The sequence below is a fragment of the Pelecanus crispus genome, chromosome 2, assembly GCF_030463565.1.
Source record: "Pelecanus crispus isolate bPelCri1 chromosome 2, bPelCri1.pri, whole genome shotgun sequence".
Lineage (NCBI taxonomy): Eukaryota > Metazoa > Chordata > Aves > Pelecaniformes > Pelecanidae > Pelecanus > Pelecanus crispus.
In genome coordinates this window covers 109,779,733-109,792,566 of record NC_134644.1, presented here as the reverse complement: position 1 = coordinate 109,792,566, position 12,834 = coordinate 109,779,733, and the positions used below count along the sequence as shown (strand labels likewise).

General features: G+C 39.0%; 1 protein-coding gene across 2 annotated transcripts in view; it reads left to right on the top strand.

Annotated features, from left to right (window-relative positions):
• The window catches only part of ZNF407 (zinc finger protein 407), a 354,196-nt gene that overhangs the window by 206,474 nt on the left and 134,888 nt on the right, over positions 1 to 12,834 (top strand). For both annotated transcript variants that reach the window (XM_075704981.1, XM_075704980.1), the window contains exons 6-7: positions 3,115 to 3,198; positions 12,383 to 12,503. In XM_075704981.1, coding sequence (XP_075561096.1) covers positions 3,115 to 3,198; positions 12,383 to 12,503 — 205 coding nt within the window. The remainder of the gene's footprint in view (positions 1 to 3,114; positions 3,199 to 12,382; positions 12,504 to 12,834) is intronic.

Below are 12,834 nucleotides of genomic sequence, written 5' to 3'. Positions count from 1 at the left end.
ACATTTGAATGCAAAATGGCACACTTGAAACTAATTCAAGTTGTTAAGAAAAGGACCATTTTCTATTGCATTTCTGCTATCATATAAACATGGCAAGTTAGATCAGCCCCCTGTACAGCAAGTGAAATATTACCTTTACATTTTCCTAAAAGTTAAAAAGTCGCAAATCCTGAGGTTGGAATGATAAAATTGTTAAGCATATCCAGAAGAATGTAAAATACATCTATGTATCAATACATGCCCATAACATCAAATGAAATATTGTGTCTAGATATGAGGGATTCAACCCACATCAAGCTTCAGGGCTAAGAAATACTGTGCAGTTGAACTTAAAGTCACAGGTGATGAAGTTTTCTCTGTGTGTTTGTGTGGATATATATATTTCTGTATATACCACGATACATACACAAATAAGGTAATTAATTCATTGATATGCCTGAAAATGAGCATTGCAGAAAATCAAATGCATCACCACCTTTCCTGAGCTTAAAAAGCAGGGGCCAAATCTCCTCTCATCTCATGATTTCAGATCCAAAGCCTCACTGACTCCCTCAAGAGCCTTGCCTGCATGAGAGCTCCCAGATCCGACCTAGAGGAGTGTGGAGTGTGTAGCTGGCAAATAATTTTATAGGATGGATCAATTTCCCTGTTTTAAAGCTGTTGGTTGGTTTTGAATCATTTCTCTGTGGCTCAAAAAGCTGTTCCAAAGGCCCAAATATAAACTACTCAGTAAATCCGTAAGCTTGCAAAGATGCGATGGGTACTCTGTGTCCTCATTAGTGTACGAAGCTGCAGGCCACACTGAAGTCTGCTCCTAGATGTTAAACACAACATGAGCTAATTTATGACAATATATAGATGATGAGCAATTTCTTGGTAGGCATGGAACAGCATTTAACTTTAAAGTGTGAATTTTATGCTGGGGTGTTAGGCATTACAGCTAGTTAGAAAGATTTATACTTGAAATTGATTAATTAATTAATTAAATTAATATTTAATTATAATTAAGCGTTATGTGTGGTCCTCCTATTCCTTTTCTTTGATATTTTGATGAAGTGCTACATGCTGAAGATCCTGATTTAAAAAAAATACCACCCCCACCCCCCCCCCCCCCCCGAAACCCCCCAAAACAAAGGAAAGGGATTATGCAGAAATCGCTGTGTAACAATCTTGTGTAACCTCAGCAATAATATTACTGACAAACATTTTGCAGTAAAATTCAGTTTGTTATCATTTAGCACATACAGATTCTTCATGTGATGGTTAGGATGGGTTTCCATTCTGCTTTTCCTCTTCCATTTTTTTCTTTTTAATTCAATTATAATTGCAGATGGCTAGACCTGGCTCCTAAAAGGAGGCGCTGAAATTATTTCGCACCTTCGATACTGTCTTGGGATACTCTCATCAATGGACCAAATTTTCAAGAAAGCCCCAAATCCTGTAAAATTTCAGTCTGCTTTTCATGACCAGATTTGGGTGCAGAAAAGAACGATTCCCCTTTTGCAGTATTCTGAAATGGAGATTCCTACGTGCCCGTCGCATTTCATAGCCTAGCTACCTGGGTGGAGGTTAATCAGCGTTTTTACGATCCCGTTTTAGCGGCAGGGTTCGGGCTGCCTGGGAAACTTTGGAGGAATTGCTTTCCTCCTCGTAGCACGCGGGGCCCAGGGCCTCCTGCGCTGCGGCGGCTGGGCTGGGGAGCTGGGGTTCCCCCGGGGCCCCCGTCGAGGCGGAGGTGGGAGGGGGCGGCTGCTCTCTGGGGCGCTCGCCAGGGAGCTCCCGCTCGCAAGATGGCCTCCTGCTTATGGTAATGCCACCCGAAGCTAAGTGGGGCGCTCTGCTTTTCCAGAAAGCCCCTGCGTTAGCGTGCCTGGTTATGCGGGCATAAACAACGCGGAGGTTCCCATCCCTCTGTCTTCATAGGAGGGCTTGGGAATTCGACACCCGACCTCTGAACCCAGCCGGCTTTTGCAGAAACTAAATTGCCTTCCCCACGGGGAAGAATTTGAAGGAGACTGTTAGTTTCAATGAATTCGGCATCGCTGCCCCACCAGCCCCCTCTCCGCTATGTTACTGGGAAAGGAGACAATTTGGCTCCAAATGACTAATGCGATTCTTTTTTAAAAAAATATTTTTAAGATTTCAGTCTTATCTGAGGTGATTGAGTCTGTATCTGAGGTTAGCGTTATTAATTCATAATGACCTTCCATGCGGCCTTCGTGGGCAGAGATTGCTGTGCATGCTAGCACATACTGAGTAAAAATATTGCTGTGAAATGATAGACTGTATTTATAGACAACAGAGCAAAATCCTAGCTTCTATTAAAAAAAAAAAAAAACAACTAAAAAGAGAGCGTTTACCCACTTTTAATGAGTAGTGCGCTTGCCAAAATCTCTCAAATTGGTCCAGAGGTTTGGAATGAAGAATTATCATTTGAAGATGAACGATACGAGTTCTGCTGCAATTTCAGGAGCAATCCCCAGACCTGTTTTCTTTATGTCGTGAAAACTTTAGAAACATGAACGGTGCTGAATTGCCACTGGTACTGAATAATGTGGCTTTTATTGTTGCCTGGGCTCTTCTGTATATTCGAGAAAATAATTTAATACTTATTAATAACTGGAAGGTAACTAAAGATGACTGTGATCAAGCCTGTTGAAAATTTCTCAGTGCCCTTAATTTGTTAGTAAATTCAATATATTTTATTTAAGCAGAATCATATACACAGTATATTAACTTTTTTTCCAGGCAATCTTTACTCAGCACAGAAAGGCCAGATGTATGGGAATTGTAAAAAATCAGGATATGCATAAAAACTGTTCAAGTGCATAAAGCAGCCCCATCTGGAAGACATCTAACAGAAATGAAGTTGTACAAAACCATTCCATTGATAATAAAGCTAATTTTTATGGGTCTGACAAGTATGTAATTATGTTCAGTGGTGCTTTTCAGATTTTATCACAGTCAATAAACCGCAGTGGTAATTTCATTCCCATTTGACATATTTACATGGAAACATTTGATTGGAGGAATTAGTAACCCTGAAAGCCTTGATAGATATGTTTTAATGATCTGTGACCTCCGCAGTCCCTCATCTGTTTATTGTTGCAACAGGCGAGAAGTCGTTCCTCTGTGACCTTTGTGGCTTTGCCGGCGGGACACGTCATGCCCTCACCAAGCATCGGCGGCAGCACACAGGTCAGTAAAGCTGTCTTTACTCTTCGCTATATTTTCTCCAGCAAGGGAGTCCCTCTACACTGGGGAGTAACGCAAGTCAAATAGCACGTTACAGCACAAATAATACATCGGCTCATTGTTTACTTTGCTTTCTCTCGCTTTTGTAAAATCGGCGTGCCCAAGGTCTGCATCCGATCTGTTAACTGGGAGTTTGAATAATTGCTTGGGGGGGACCGGGGGGTATTTTTGGTGGGTTTTTTTTTTTTTTCTGAAGGAAGTAGAATTGTAAAGACTGGCTTTCTTCTTTAAATGAATGCTAAGTCTACTAATTTTTCTTTCCAAGGCCCAAATAGATTACCTACTGTGAAGATTTTGCAAGAGTCTGCTAGAATGTCCCTGGGTGAAAATTAGAGACTACATATAGATTAATCCATTATTTTGGACTGAGACATAGTTGAAAGCTAGTGTTGTTTCAGTTGCCCTTTTGTAATTTTAAGATAGTTTGTAATTAATAGGTGCAACTTTAAGAGTTACCACATGGTTGGCATGTAAAGCAGGATTTCTCTCCCAGAATTAGTAAAGCTTTCCTACCACCTGGTTATAAAAATTTAATATCAGATAAAATTAAATTGGTTCTTAGTTTCAGAAGACCAGAAAAAGTGTAAGTATTAAACATTTATTAATACATTTTACCTTAATTGTGCTTTTTAGTAGTTCCTTGTAAGTGTTTGATTATTTGAATAGATTTTGTTCAAACAGACGCAGAAGCGTTGCTGCTTAAGCCACTGTAGTTTTTGTTTTACTGACTATCATGAGGATAATGTAATATCATCAGGAATTGCTGTGTGACTTAAGTGACCATTGTCTAATGTACAGTGGAAAGAAATGGCTAACAAATGAGAAACTGTAGTTGTTACATCATGAATTTTCCATGGATTTTGTAAAGGAATCTCAGTGGGAGATTTTATTATGTCCCTGAATAAACTAATCTTGATTCAGGACATACACCATCTAAGTGCGTAATTTCCTGGAGAGCAACTACTCTCTTTCTTGAGAGCCTGAAGCCATTCTTTCCACCCTGTTTTCAGTTTATTAAAGTAACTGTATTTGGAGGAGAGTCCGATGCTTTCAAAAAGGTGGGGTTTTCAGTGCGGATCAGGCAATATCTTGAAACGGATAAGCTCTAAAAAAAGAAAAAATATGCAGGGCCAAATTTTGCTTGCAAGTCTAACTAGTAATCATACTTCCAGAATTTTTCTTCTGATAACAAGGAACATACATTTGTGTGAGAGTACTGCCACAGGCAGTTCCCATTCACTGCAGGAAGTTGTATTTTTAAAGTGTCCAAGAAAAGGCATTTAGTAAATATAATATGTTCTCTTAGAATTACGCTCTCTGAATGATAACAGGAGCAATTGCAACTACTGGAATGGAAGTTGTATGCTTCAGCTGTAATTAACCATTTCCATTTTTCTAGAGCTTTGAAGAATTTTCACATGTTGGCTGAAGTTTACCAAGTGTGGGCTAAGAATGAAAAAAAATTTTTTTTTTTCTTTAGCAGAAATAAATGATTGGTATCAATAGGATGGGAACTACCTTTTGTTTTTTATTGGCCTGCCATGTGGCACACTGGGATTATGCATATGTCTAGGGTTCATAGTCAGTGCAGCCACACAAATGGTAAACAATCATTTCAGAATGGAAAAGTGGAAGAAATGCATATTCTTGTCTTTACCCTTCTTGCCTTTACCTGTTATGTGAGTGCAGGTCTGGTTTCTCAGAAATGAAAGCCCTTATCATCAGTTATATATTTATATTTTTTGTATCATTAGGCCATAAGCCAATAGAAAAAATATTTTGTTTCTTGGTTTATGTGCAAAATTAGGCTGAAAACATGGTACGTTCCTGGTGAAAAGCTGTCCAGGTTTTGGATGGCATTTTGCCCTTCTTTTGCCAGTATGGTAGAGACTTTTGTGCTATGATCACAGGGATTCACAGGTTATAGATCATGAAGCTTGCATCTAGCAGGCATAACTTTATATTTTATGTCAGGACTGGAGGCTCGTTATTACTTTGCTATTAACTTTATACTCTACAGGACAGTATCTCAGAGGCAGAGGGATCTATCTTTTTGGCATTTATCTGCCTCTGTGGCACAAACAATCAGAGATGATTCTTTAGCAGAAAAATTATCTGTAGCTTCTATTTGTTTCAAGGAGAATGACACAATCCACCTTTGCCTGTATTGTTGCCTTACACGGGTTCCCTTGTATTTTCATCCAGTGCACAACTTTATCTCAATCCTTAGCTGCATGCACGCACTCCTCTTTCTACCTGTATTTTTTCTTCTGTGTCCCCAGTTGGCACAATTTTCCCAGAGCAGAATGCCAAAGCAAATTACAATCAGGTTTGAAAGGGACAGGTATCAAAAATAGTCTAAATGGCTTAAATAATTCCCTACTGTAATACAAGCTGTCTAGGGGGCTGACACAGAACATCTTCCAATCCAAGATTTACTTCTATCACCTGTCAGAGACCCTTGATTCAAGGGCAAATGAGCAAATCCTTACATGCAGTTGAGGAGTCTTAACCGGCTTAACAAGCCTCCTCTTGTCCCAGCCTCAAGGCCTGAGGTGTCCTGACATCCCAGAGGAACGTTCAGTTGCTGATAGATACTCAACACAAGAGAGGACTGGCTGTAGGACCAGCCACTTAGACTTTTGATGCTCTTGATTCTGGTATTTCCTGCTCTGTTCCTCTTTTTAGATGAGATTATTTTTATGTACCTGGAGAAATACCTTTACCTTGTGAAAGATGCATTTTCTTTGGAAATATTACAGGGAGCATGACATGTAACTCAGTGTGAATAAGGCTGGCAGAATCTGGCCCTCGGTCACTCGTGAAGCAAACTGTAGGGACTAGTTTGGTAAATAGGATGTTATCCCTGGAAGATATGTTTTTCAGTGTTTAAATTAAAAGAAGTACAGGAATCTTAAACTGAAAGAAAAAGCCATTAGTTTTAAGACTTGAAAAAATGTTGGTACTTAATTTCTTTGCAAACATGATGCATCTCCATACAGATTTCCTTGATATAGGCTTTCTCAACTGTAAATTAGAACTGTGAAGGAGTAAAAGATAATTTGACCTATCAAGAGATCCCTGGTGTTCCACAAGTTGACGTTTTTATTCTGCGTTAAATATGTTATGTCCTTAATGGCCAACCTGGTCCTGTGAGAAGTGCACACTTTGAACACAGAATAAGCTAAGTCTTCATCTGATTTTGTCTTGGTAAAATGTTCTAGCATTATTTTTTTAGGATCTGAATGCATCTTATTCCAGTCCTATTCTGCAAGAATCAATCTATGAAATTCTGCGAGTCTTTCAACTGGCTATGTAAATATCAGTGGTACAATCTTCTATTTTGTGAATTGAAGCAATGGCAACTTCAAGAGTGCTCCAGAGTTTGACCAGAATTGTATTACACTGTAAAGAATACGTACATCTCTGTCGAATGTGCTACAATAGACACTTGTGGCTGCCTAGGCTGTGAGCAGAAACTGTCTTAAGAAACTTAGACCACTTACAATATCAGCTGGTGCTATGTGGTAAATAAGGGACAGCTTGCAGTGCTGCAAGAACGTATATGCCGTAGTTCGGGTGCCTCAACATCACTGGGAGGAAAAATTTTCATCTTTTGAGTCATTCTGAAACAATTTTTTTGATTTATATTTTGTCCCAGTAAGAAAATGTGCATGAAGATATGAAGATAAATAATGTTGCAAATTTTAGGGTTGGCTGAATTTAGAATTAGTTGAATTCCACAGAGAATTTAAGCAATTATCTGAATTTTATAATAAAAAAGAGTAAATAACCTCTAAATCAGCCACCAAAAACATGCACACACACGAAAGAAACATATCACGTAATTTAAATATTTTGCCTTAATCATGATCAACTAGGAAAACTAGGAGAAAAAACAAGAAAGGGTAATTATTTCTGGCTTGAAAAAAAAACATGAAAACACTTAATTCTTAATTTTAAACTATCTTGTTGTTCATCTCTCCTTTTTTTGTGTGCCTTTTGGTATCACTCTAATTTTCCCTTCTTGTACGTGTTTCCCAGTAAACTTCTATTTCGTGCTGTAGTAGCTGGCTCAGTCCGACAGTGCTGATCAGTCACAGCCTGTGTTCTCTTGCATGAAATTCCTTTTTTAATGTTGGCTAGTACTCCTGCAAATTGCAAAAACCCCATCCTCATCTTCTACACAATGGCAGTCTACTGTTGCTTCTTGTGTGTTGGTTGTGGTGGAATCTTCCTGGGGATCACAGAAGTACATTAGAAGTACACAGAGCATTAGGGGGTACGTACACTTGCTGTGCACAGCAGTTCTATGACAGTCACCCTGAACCTGTGGAACTGCTTAAGAAGATTGTGTCTTTGTTCAAATATTTTCATGAATTTTTGAAGATGGTGGCTTATATCGTACAGATCACTGTTTGTATGATTGCTTCTGCTCATTCATTTCAATCTTGCACTTCTTAAGACATTTATAGGTCAATGTAATAAAGAAAGAAAATTTAATAATATATGTGTTTTTATCCAGATGAGTGACTCACTTTGTGTTTCTATTTCTCATGTGAACTGCTCTTTGACTTTAATGTGTAGTTACATTACTCGGCATTGAATTTAATGTATAATGTAGCCTCTTCCCTTCAACATCCCCACCACAGCTTACAAAAATTGTAACAATGAATACCACAGAAAATGTAGCACGGTAAGAAGACCTACTGCTCTTTTCAGCAAGAGGAGAGGTGAAATTTGAAGAGGATCTGTGTTGGTTTTCCTTTTCCATTTATGCCAACATTTACAGCAGAGTGTAGAACTTGATTATAGCAAAACTTTGGCCAGAAATGACACCAAAAACCTGGGTGTCTTAAAACTTTCTCTCCACCTAAGAGAAAGTGTCTAGTGGAACACTTTTCCTCCCATTTCTGAGCATACAAACGTCAATCTTTTTTGCTATGGAAGAGCAACTCTACGATATCTACAGGGTTTCTCATAAGAAAGTAAGGGATCAAGGATGTACTTATTTTTGTATGTCTTACATGCAAAAAAGGTTGACCAGACTAAAAGCAAACAGAATTTACTTTAATATACTTCAGGCTTCATTAGCAAGCCTGTAAGTGCCTCTCCAGGGAACAGCCTTAACAAATACTAGAAATAGTTGGAAATAAGAAGAAAAAATCCTGTAACATATAAGCAGATGGCTGCATTTTGTGGTCTACTCATTCCCTAGGTCAAATGAAACTTATAGGAAAGACAAATAGGACTAAAAGCAATAGTTTCCTGTTGAGACAACTGGGGTAAGATTTCTTCTGTCTTACTAAGATTCTGATTAGTTGCTCAAGACTTGCAAATTGAAGGCACCATTTGATTTTTATTCTTTTCCTTCATTCATGTGAAAGCTGGATCGTCAGTAGTGCATTCATATAAATGCTGTATATAATCTATAGGTAGAAATTGTCTGGACAGTCATGATTATAAATAAAAATTTCACTTTGCCATCCACAAATCAACATCTATCACCAAGATTTATAGGTTTTTTTATTGTGTTATTTCATTTTTCCTTTAAAAAGTACACATTAAGTACATAACTGCCTAGAGAAATTTATGATTGCAGTAATGTATGCTCTGTGTCCTAAAAAGCTCATCATCAAAGACAGAGAACTCAAAAGAGGTAAAATCAGAGAAAAGAGAAAGAAGGAAAGGAAAAGACAGCTGTAATTTGGGGGGGAGGGGGGCGGGGGAAGCTAAGATAGATGCTAAAAGAAGCCAGTGCAGAATTTGGAGAGGCAAGAGAAAAAGAAAGCCTTAGTTGTGATGGTTTAAGAAGAGCAGAATGGGTACAGCTGATGAGGCTAACTGGTTAGCAGCAGGCTTAATAACTGCTGTTGTACAGACTGGTGCTCCCCATGATCTGACCCTTTTATCAGTTGCTTTCCCAAACTTTGATTGTTGGAGCTAAAATTTTCCATGTCAAGTGACTTAAACAACTGATGCACTTCAGGAGTTGCTTGCAGTATGGTCAAAAAAGCAGAACCATTTCTTCTTTTGTGATCCTGTGGTTAGGAAACATAGCTTTTTGAAAGTGCTTGTGTTAAAATAAAAAAACCCAAAGATAGTCCTTGATCTTGGAATGTGTGTCCTTCCTTTTTCCCCCACAGAACTTGTTGACCATTGGGGCATTTTGGGTCACCTATCCTTCTTTTTCATGGGGTTTGTTATTGATAAAGTTAGAGATGGTGAGGCATGGACAAGTCTTCTGTAATGGTAAGGTGTGGGGTGGGGGGAGTGGTTTGGGTTTTTTTACCTTTATTAATCTTTAAATATGTAGACTTTGTCCTTACACATTTTTGGACATGCTATTTTATAGTTATTACATACAGTTGTTTAAAAAAAATACTGTCAATATTGCTTTTTTGACCTGTGTTATTTTAATTTTGTGTGAATTAGATCCTTGACTGGGGGTGAGGGAGAATCCTCGTGGAATATTTAATGGAAGCCCATATAAAAATAAAATCAAGTTTATTGTCTGAAATGTGTGGGGACAGGAAGTGGGGAAGGAAAAATGGGACACAAAGGCTGATAAAGAGCATTCTGGCCCAAAAATAAGGAAGACAAAAACTACTTAAATGAGTAGGTCAGTGGAAAACTAAATAAACAAACAAACAAATAAATAAAAGTACTGCTGCTACAGCTAATACACTCTTCAACACCCCCCAACCCAAATAAATACCTAGTCGTCTTTTAGTTTTTCTCAATTGTACTTATCAACCTGCTTAATTTTCCATAAAAATAAATTCTTTTTCCCATGTGCAGCTGCTAAGAATTACAGGCCATGCTAGGCTGTCTTTTTTCCTCGCAGTTTAGTTGGCTTTTGTTGTGTGGTGCTGCTGTGATGTATTTTCTGTCAGGTGAGATTTACACATAGTCCACTTGACAGGAGCAGTTAGCCACAAGGATTTCCTAAGGAGAAACTTCCTGGAGCAGTGGGCAAGGATTATAATTTTTCTTTTGGTCACAACGAAATTTGCAAGCCCTCCTGGCTTCCACGGGCCCTCGCTCCTCTGTCAGCCATGCTGGCCCTGCCTCAGCACAGCAGCAGACCTTTGCCTGATCCATCCTCCCCTAAATGGCAAACTAAAAAACTCCTTTCAGTTCAGATCTGCTGTTTTTACAAGGGGGTAAGTTGGCAAGGTTCTAATGCATTTTAAATGAAAGCAGTTAAAATAAGTATGTATGTTATCTAAAATACCTGTAGCTTTACTACTTAGGCTTGAAAATGTTGCTATCTTCTTTAATACTGGAAGATAAAATAAATCAGGCACAGGAAATCTTCAGTTCAAGAACAGGTTACGTTGCTAGGGAGTCTATGGCCTCCCAGAGAGTTTAATTGAAGCAGCAGCCAGTACCATTCAAGCTGCTGGGAGAATCAGCTTCTCCAGAGCAGGGAGTCAGTGCCTGACAAGAAAGCCCCATTTGGGGCAGGAAAGACATGCTTTCTAGCAGTCTCTATTTGTCCAGCATAGAGGCTTCCGCATTGTGTCCTGCCCCTTCACCTTTCCTTGTCCCATGAAACAATAAATGAAAAATAGTAGCTGGTATTCTCTCCAGCAGCTGCTAAAAGTGATTATTCCAACTCTTTATGGAGCTTTCAGAAGCTGCTCCGTTGTCCTTCCTTACGGCCTTACAGGTTTTTCAGGCCTGAGGACCTTGCATTTCTTTTTCCCTTGGGAGGGGAAAAAAAATGAACAGTCTCCAAGAATGAAAAATGCAGGTTTCTCTCTCTTCTCAGAATTCTGGCAGTCTCTTTGGAAGTCTTGAGTGTCTTATGCTTTAAGCAGGCTTGAAAAGTCTGGCTTGGAGGCATGGCTGCTTGGGAGTGGCCTTTTGCTAGTGACGTGTCTTCTGCTGGTGGTGTGTCTCCTGTCAATCTGAAAATCTGCAAGTTGTACCTGCTAAGAGGCTTAGGGTTCAATTTTGAAACTGCCTATTCTAGATCTCTGAACAGTCTACAAGGTCAGTGTCCATCCCTAGCAGTTTTATTCAGACTTCTAAAGTTAGGGATGCTGATTCCTTATGTACTCTTTAGGATGAATACTTCTGAAAGCTTGCACAATGCAGTTGAGATCACCTAAGTTAGGAGCTGCCTTCTGTCTTCTGCATACAAAAAGAAGCCTGTTTCCTCCCTAAAAGGTAATTACATGTGCCTGCAAGCCACAGAATATTTCTGGAGCAACCAGTTGGAAAAATGGGGTGCAGGTGTCTTAGCTAGGCGTCACAGTATGTGTATCTGTCACGAGATTTTCTTAGTGTCTTCTGAGGGGTGGACCCCTCTGCTGGAAGGAAAAGTACTCTTTTCACTTAATAATTTATAAGCTAGGGATTTTTATCTATCTTCAATTAGTAGTCCTCTAGAAATTATTCAGTGCAGTTGCACATACAGCAGAGATGGAATTTTAGTCTTCTGAAAATATTATTGTCCTAGTCTAGGTTTGGTGGTCGGTTTTTCTTTTTAATTAACCTTTCAAGTCCTTCTGATGAAATTGGCCTACTGTTCAGAAAAGATTCACAAGGGCGGAAGGATAGCAGGCAAGAGAGGGGGAATGGAGCACTGAGTTCTGGTTCATATTCTCAGTCCTGGTTTATGTGTATTATTTAATGGATAAGATGAAAAATCCAGGACCAGAGACAAAAAACAAAGACACTTTCGTCCTGGAGATGTTCCTTTCTGAGCAGGCACTGAATAGAAGCTACAGGCTGATTTCTCACCTTTTGCCTCCAACAGTGTTGCTTTCAGGGCTGTGCATGGGCCCAGCTTCAACCAAAGGTTTACTGTCACCTGGCATTTGCACAAAATAAGGCCCAGTAACATGGTTACCCTGTTTCAATGCGGACCTTTCTCCTCCTTTTTGCTGCTGTGTAACACCACATGGAAAGTCAGCTGGCTACCGATGTGTATATGTCGTAGTGAGAATAGTATTTTGCAATTAATACACTATATTTGGAAATTTATTTTGTATTTGTGGTTGTTATATATACATGGACTAAAATCCATCTCAAGGGATTTGCCAGAAATTTAGACTTGTGTTCCTTTTCTGTTGATGAAAAGTGATAATGCGTATCTTCTCTTGTCACCTTCTAGGAGAGAAACCATTCAAATGTGATGAGTGTAACTTCGCTTCCACAACACAATCGCATCTGACACGACACAAGCGTGTCCATACTGGAGAAAAGCCTTACAGATGTCCCTGGTGTGACTACAGGTAATGAGTCATTAACTAAAGCATGATGAGAGAAGGGTTAAGGTGATCAGACGAGGTTCATTTGAAGTCACCAATAAAAATATATTGCCATTAAAACACCATCAGGGCAGCAGTAATTGCATATTAAATTAGGAGCTAAATTTAAAAACTTAGTCTTCAGTATTTAGGTATTACTTTATAAAGAAAAACAAATGATGGGAAACCTTTTAGTGGTAACACTGCAGTGCTAATGTTGAGTGTTTCACAGCTGCTCTAGTGTCTGTTAGAATTCTCCATGGTGAGGCTGCTTATCTGCATCGCCTTTTCAAATCAGTTGCAGTTTTGAAATTTT